Here is a 6,232-nt window from a genome sequence, read left to right as displayed (position 1 = left end):
GCATCATGGCGGACTTCCGAAATCTCCGTGAGATAAATAAATAAATAAATACAACGGACATCCCAAGCTAGGGCTGGGTCGAGGACAGACACGTCCCCACCTTTGCAGGATTTTGCAAAAGCGAGGGGGGAGGGCGCATCGCCGCGCGGAGAGGGCTGGGCACAGGGCACAGGGGATCTCTCTCGCATAGGATATGCACTCGGCGGCACGAGGGCAAGGCTGGGCGTCCTATGTTTGTGCTCCCCCCCGGACCCCTCGCTCTCGGGCACTAACCATCTGACCACTCATCGACGGGGCTTGGCGAGCGGCCGCGCTGCGGGGCAGGGCTGGTGAGAATGGGCTCTGGCCACTCGCCCGTGCGGTTGTAACCCCGCATCTGTCGGACAGAGGCCTCGACCGTGAGAAAAAGACAACCTGAGGCTGCGTTGAACATTTTTTTTACTCTCAACAAAGCCATGGTGAGCCCGCGCCACGTGTGCCCGACGATTGGCACACTCCGCCCAGCGCGCCGCCGTCCGCTTCCTTGAAGCGCCCTGTCAGTCTGCAGCCGGCGAGCGCCCGTGCGGTGCACGCTGTGCGGCATCGCGGCACAGCACTGCCGCAGCGCAGAGATGTAGCGCAGGGTGGCTTGGCGAGCCCACCCCGCCATGTATGCCCGACGATTGGCGCCTCTCGCGTGCAAGTCCCACTCCGCCTCCCCTCCGCAACCCCTCCCAGGCGGGCGAAGGGCAGGCTGGCGGCACGCTGACCAAGCGGCCCGGCACCTCGGGTGGTGGCGGGGCCGCCAAGGGCCCCGCAAGCGGCTCTGTCATGGCGCGCAAGGCGGCGGCCAGGCGGCCGACGGCTCGCTCGGGCGGCGGCGGCAATGGGGCGGGCATCCTGCGCTTCTACACTGATGACGCGCCGGGCCTGAAAATGTGAGCGCCCTGCCTGCCCTGCTCTGCTCTCGCTGGCTCTGCGCCCGCGCTCGCGTCGTGCTGCTCCTCTGGCTGTGCCCTCTCGCTGAGGGCGAGCGCGCGCGCCAGTCTGCCGCTCTCGCCGGCCTGCACCGCACTCTGGCTGCGCCCGCTCGCGCAGCGCGCTCGCCGCGCGCGCGTGCGCCAGCCTGCCTGCTCTGCTCTGCTGCGCTCTCTCAACCCTTCCCTAGCTGCATCCTCTCGCCCCTCCCTGATCGCCGCGTCCGCATGCGTCCACAGCGGGCCGACCACCGTGCTCGTGCTGAGCCTGCTGTTCATCGCGTTCGTCGTGCTGCTGCACATCTGGGGTAAGTTCCGCAAGGGCTAGCTGCTGCCGGGGCAGCAGCAGTGGCTGACTCTTGACTCGGTTCAGTGTGGCGATGGGTGCGGGAGCGGCGGCTGACGCGAAGCCGTGAGCGCGGCGTGGCGGGTGCGCGCGGTGTCGGAGGTGGCGGCTTCTGTAGTCTGCTCGCTACGCCCGCGTCCCAACGTCACCTCGAGAGACGGGGGATTTGACACGATTTTTACAGAGTTAAATCTTAAATGATAACAGGTGGCGAGCCATATAGCTTCTAGTGCGCTCCTGGACTCCGCAGGGTAAAACTCTAAACTCCACACAAGGTCAAGCGCTCAAGACTCAAGCGTGTGCGTGGTGCTGTATATTCATATTTAATTTTTAAATATGTGTGTCAAGTCCTCAAGATGCAAGATCGAAGATATACACACAAGACCGAAGACGAACCTCTACTACCTTCGCACGAGGAGGCCGGAGGCGCTCACTCACGCCCGCGCCCGCGGCCCCCACAGGCCCCACCTCGCGGCCGCGGCCCGCGCCTCACGCCTGACCGTCGTCTCTTTCTCTGCTCAGCGCTCGCGCGATGCGGTCGGCGCCCTCGTCCTCAAGCGACTTCTTCCGCGCCAGGATCTGCTTCATGCGCACCAGCTTCTGCAGCTTCCCGTCGCGCTCCCTCTCTGCGATGAGGTAGCCGTACAGGTTGTCCACGGCGGCGCCTCTCGCCTGCGCCACGTCCTCGCCCGCGGCGGCGAAGGCGGCGCGCGCCTGCTCGAGCGACTGCCGCCACGAGGGGGGGTGGCCATTTATGCGGGCGGGCCGGGTGCGCTATTTCGAGTGTCGGCAGAGGCGCACGCCTCGAACGCAGCAGCAAAGTCCTTTGCACCCATTTGGGCCACCGTGCGAGAGAGGGCCTGGTCGCCTTCCTTCATAGCCGCGACCTGCTCCGGCGACTCGGGCTGCGGTGACCATGCCACAGGCCCCGACTTGGCAGCGAGCTTGGCGGCGACCGCGTTGGAGGCCGCTTTTCGCGCCACGCTCCTCATCTCCGAGGCGGTGAGCGGCGAGTCCTCCGCGAGCGGCACGGCTGCCGCAGCGTCGATGCGCTCCTGAATCATCTCTGCGAGAGCGTACTTCTCCGATCCCACGGGAAAGGCGCTCCGCGCTGCGCTCGTCAGCCGTCCTGCCTCCTCGAGCTCTCCCTTGCGTAGCGCCTCTGTCGCACGAACAAGCATCGAGTCGGCGTCGTCAGCACTAGGCCCCGCCGTCGCTTGCGGCGAGTGATGGCGAACAGCTGGAGTTGGCGGCAGCGGGCAGCCACGGCGGAATACCACGGCTAGAACCACCGGAAAGACCGGCAGGAAGGGCGGCATCAGAAGTGGTTGAATACGAAACTACAACGCGTCACTATGAAAGTGTGAAGTTGGGAGCAGAAGCTCCGGGGGCGGTGAGGCGCTTTCTCGCTGTGTGGATGCCATAAGAAAAAAGAATTCTTGCTCGTGGTCGAGGAAGTATAAGGCGGGCTCCGCAGCCGACGCCGGACCATCGAAAAGCGAACAGGAGGGAGGACCGGGAGGAGATGGGAGCCCCCTCGGATGGGGGGTGGGGGGATCGGGCGGAGGAGCCCTGAGAGCTGAGTGGCGATGTCGGGTGAGAGCGATGAGCGTACGTCATGCTCGTGTCTGGTGGTTACTAGCTCCGAGTAGAGGGGGCGTTCCGCCGCTAGGGGACACCCAAAGCGCAGAAACCAACCCTCGGAGACCCGTGTTTATTTTACGGCCCTCTCCCTGCGAACGCGCACCCCCCAGGGCTAGGGCTCTCTAGCCCGTAACCCGATCCCGATCATCCGGCCCGCTGGGTGCGCTTCTCAGCTCCCCGGCCCTGGATGTGAGGCTAATGACTGCAACTCCAAGTGCTCCAAGTGCGGGAAGAATTTTGATACCGTGTCCGTCAAGACGCCTGCTGGGGGCAGCTTCCGGTAACGAAGCCGCGTCTGAGAATTTTAGACCCACTTCCCCCTACATTAGGCACGGGATTGGCGCGCACTGGCACTAACCAGTAACCACACATGAGACAAAAGAAAACGCAGTCACCTAGGATGGTTCGATGCCAGCCCGCTTTTTTGTCTTTTTCTCTTTGCGAAATGATCCAGAGGGACACGCGCCCGGAATCACACTCTCTCACGAATAAAAATCGGGCGCATCTCACCCCTGATGCGCCTGCAGCACGGCAAGCACCTGCTCCCGCCCGCGCGGCAGGTCCATCACGAGCGCCTGCATCTCCTGCGGCGACTGCCCGGCGGCCCACACCAGGAAGCTGCGCACCTCGGCCTCGCACTCCGCGTCGAGCGGGCACGGGCGCGGCCCGGCGTCCGCTGCGGGCGAGCCGTCCCCGCCGCCGGCCAAGAGATGGCCGATGGCCTTGAGGAGGGCGGGCATGTGCGGCGCGGCGACGGCGCGCGTCTCCTCGGCGTGCAGGAGCTGCATCAGGCAGCGGAGCGCGGGCGCGTTCTCGCCCTCGTCCTCGGTGAGCGGGAGCCGGTCCGCGATCGCGCGCAGCACCGCGTCGAGCGGGAGGGCGGCGCCGAACGAGAGGGCGATGCGCGAGAGCGCTCCGACGGCGTTGTCGCGCACCACGGCCTCGTCCTCCTCCTGGGCGGAGAGGCGCTGCTGCAGCTCGCTCAGGATGGGCTGCATCTGCGCCAGCGCGGCCTCGCCGCCGTGCGCGCCGAGCACGCCGAGGCAGAAGACGCCGTTCTGGCGGCAGGTGGGGTCGGGCGCGGAGGCGCAGCGAGCCGCGTGCGGCAGGATGGTGGGGAGGTGGTGGCGCCCCTGCGGCAGGGTGGTCGTGTGTGAGCGGCAGGTCGGGCAGCGGAGGCGGGGAGTGCAGTGCAGGCGCGAGGGAGGAGGCGCGCGAGGCAGGCGCGCGAGTGCAGGCGCGCACCGACGCCTCGACGTGGTTTAGCCCCTCGGCGAGGATGCCGATCGCGAGGGCGTGGTCGGAGAGCGGGTGCGCCTCGCGCAGGTAGGGCAGCAGCGCCGGCAGCAGCCGCTCGAGGTGCGGTGTCCACCGCTCGCCGAGCGCCTTGGGCAGCGTGGTGAGCAGCTCCGAGACCGCCTCCCAGACCGCCTCGTCGTGGTCCTCCTCCTCGTCCACGCCGCCGCCCTCGGAGAGGTCCTGCGCCGCCTCCTGGCACGAGTGGCGCTGCTCGAGCAGGGCGAGGGCGCCTGCGGGCGAGGGAGAGAGAGAGAGCACGGTCGCGCTCAGCCGGGGGGCAGCGGAAGGCAGAGCAGGCAGGGCAGGGCAGGGCAGGGCGGGGCAGGGCAGGGCAGGCGGCCGCGCCGTTGACGAGCGGGTCGGTCGACGCGGGGTGCCACGGCGCGTTTGCGAGGACGCAGGGGCCGAGCAGCAGCACGATCTCGGAGATGGACTCGGCCGCCGCCGCGACGGTGTCCTTGTCGTCGTCGTCCTTGAAGGTTGAGACGAGGGTGCGCCAGCTGCGCTGGAGCAGCCAGCGCGTCGCCTTGCCGAGCTTGGACGACGCCGGCGCCTCGCCCTTGACCCACGGCTGAGGCGGCTCCGCGGCGGCGCACGCCTTGACGAGGTGGGAGAGCGATAATATAATATAATATAATATAATATAATATAATCTAATCACGCCTTGACGAGGTGGGAGAGATATAATAGAATAGAATAGAATAGAATAGAATATAATATAATCACGCCTTGACGAGGTGGGAGAGCGTGCGCGCCAGCGCGCCGCGCACGTCCTCGTGGAAGTGGTCGGCGCAGCCAAGCAGCGGGCCCATGACCGCCTCGATGTGGGGCGCGAAGCTGGCGCCGCCATACGCAGCGCACGCGCCGAGGCAGTGGATGGCGGCCGCCTTCTCGTCGAGCATCGCGGTGTGGATGCCGGGGCCGTCCCCGCCCTCCTCGCCCTCCTCGTCCTCCTCGTCGTCGTCGTCGTCGTCGAGCAGCTCGTCGCCGTCTCCGTCCGGGTCGGGGCCGAGCTTTGCGAGGATGCGCGCCTGCTCGTGCTCTGAGAACTCGGTCACCTCCTCCTGCTCGACGGCCTTGACCAGGAAGGGCAGCAGCGGAGGGACGAGCGGCGCGGCCTCCTCGCCGAGCAGCTCCGCCACCTGACGAGGGCGGTGGCGGCGCGCGGTGGCGGCGCGCGGTGGCGGCGCGGTGGCGGGCGGTGGCGGCACATGGAGAGGCGAGGGGGGGTCTGGTGCGTGGCGGCAAGCTCGGCGGTGGCGGCAGCTTGCGGCGGCGGGGGCGGGGGCGAGGCCCTGGCCTGGCCGAAGAAGCCAAAGGTGTACTCGCGCAGCTCTGGCGCGTCGAGCGGCAAACCAGCCATCGCGACGTGGACCACCTCCTGGAGGACGTGCGAGCACCGGTCGCGGCCGACGGCGAGGCACATGAGCCCGACGCACTCCATGGCGCGGGCGCGCAGCGGCAGCATCTCGGAGGCGGTCTGGCCGAGCAGGTGGCGCATCAGCGCGTAGACGGGGTCGAAGTAGTCGGCGAAGGCCTTCTTGGCACCGACGGCGACGGCGGCGATGGCGGAGACGCACCGCTCCTGGGTCGGCCTCTCGGCGGTGTGCTGGAGCAGCGTGGTCAGCCGCTGCGGGGAGGGCGGCGGCGGAGAGTGAGGGCGGACGGCGTGCGGTCGGGTGCGGCGCGGCTGGATCGGCGGGGCTTGCTTCCCGCGTGGAGGGGTGCGCTCCGAATGGATTAGCATTTGGGTTTGTCCTCAGGTGGTCAGCATCCTGACACAAGTTGCTTCGTCCTCGCGCTGCGGGTGCTCCGACGGCGGGGGAGGGGCGGGCCGGGGCGGCGGAGGGCGTCTCCAGCCCCTCACCTCGAGCAGCGGCGCGAGGAAGGGCTGGATGTCGGAGCCGAGGTGCTCGCAGAACGCCTCGATGGCGTAGCAGGCGCGCCCTTGCACCTCGCCGCGCGCGTCAGCGAGCACCTGGCGGCG

At 67.9% G+C, this 6,232-nt stretch overlaps 3 protein-coding genes across 3 annotated transcripts in view; 1 reads left to right on the top strand and 2 right to left on the bottom strand.

The window, feature by feature from the left end:
• Positions 1 to 433, bottom strand: part of EMIHUDRAFT_237845 (hypothetical protein) — a gene marked incomplete at both ends in the record, with an annotated part of 1,320 nt that extends 887 nt beyond the window's left edge. Inside the window, one exon of the mRNA XM_005777686.1 lies at positions 274 to 433. Coding sequence (XP_005777743.1) covers positions 274 to 433 — 160 coding nt within the window. The remainder of the gene's footprint in view (positions 1 to 273) is intronic.
• A 218-nt stretch (positions 434 to 651) lies between these two features.
• EMIHUDRAFT_237844 (hypothetical protein) lies at positions 652 to 1,284 on the top strand (the record flags this gene model as incomplete). The annotated part of the gene is made up of 2 exons (XM_005777685.1): positions 652 to 917; positions 1,197 to 1,284. 2 exons carry the CDS (start codon positions 652 to 654, stop codon positions 1,282 to 1,284), a joined length of 354 nt encoding a protein of 117 aa, XP_005777742.1.
• Positions 1,285 to 3,452: 2,168 nt separating this feature from the next.
• The window catches only part of EMIHUDRAFT_469192 (hypothetical protein), a gene marked incomplete at its 3' end in the record, with an annotated part of 4,929 nt that continues 2,149 nt past the window's right edge, over positions 3,453 to 6,232 (bottom strand). Inside the window, exons 8-13 of the mRNA XM_005777684.1 lie at positions 6,113 to 6,223; positions 5,624 to 5,875; positions 5,016 to 5,387; positions 4,811 to 4,898; positions 4,192 to 4,475; positions 3,453 to 4,079 (exon numbers count right to left, since the gene is read on the bottom strand). Of these exons, the coding sequence (XP_005777741.1) occupies positions 3,453 to 4,079; positions 4,192 to 4,475; positions 4,811 to 4,898; positions 5,016 to 5,387; positions 5,624 to 5,875; positions 6,113 to 6,223 (1,734 nt within the window). The remainder of the gene's footprint in view (positions 4,080 to 4,191; positions 4,476 to 4,810; positions 4,899 to 5,015; positions 5,388 to 5,623; positions 5,876 to 6,112; positions 6,224 to 6,232) is intronic.

The sequence above is a fragment of the Emiliania huxleyi genome (genome assembly GCF_000372725.1).
Source record: "Emiliania huxleyi CCMP1516 unplaced genomic scaffold EMIHUscaffold_258, whole genome shotgun sequence".
Taxonomy (NCBI): domain Eukaryota; phylum Haptophyta; order Isochrysidales; family Noelaerhabdaceae; genus Emiliania; species Emiliania huxleyi.
The sequence above is the reverse complement of the archived record's forward strand: the minus strand, read 5'-3'. Positions and strand labels throughout refer to the sequence as shown.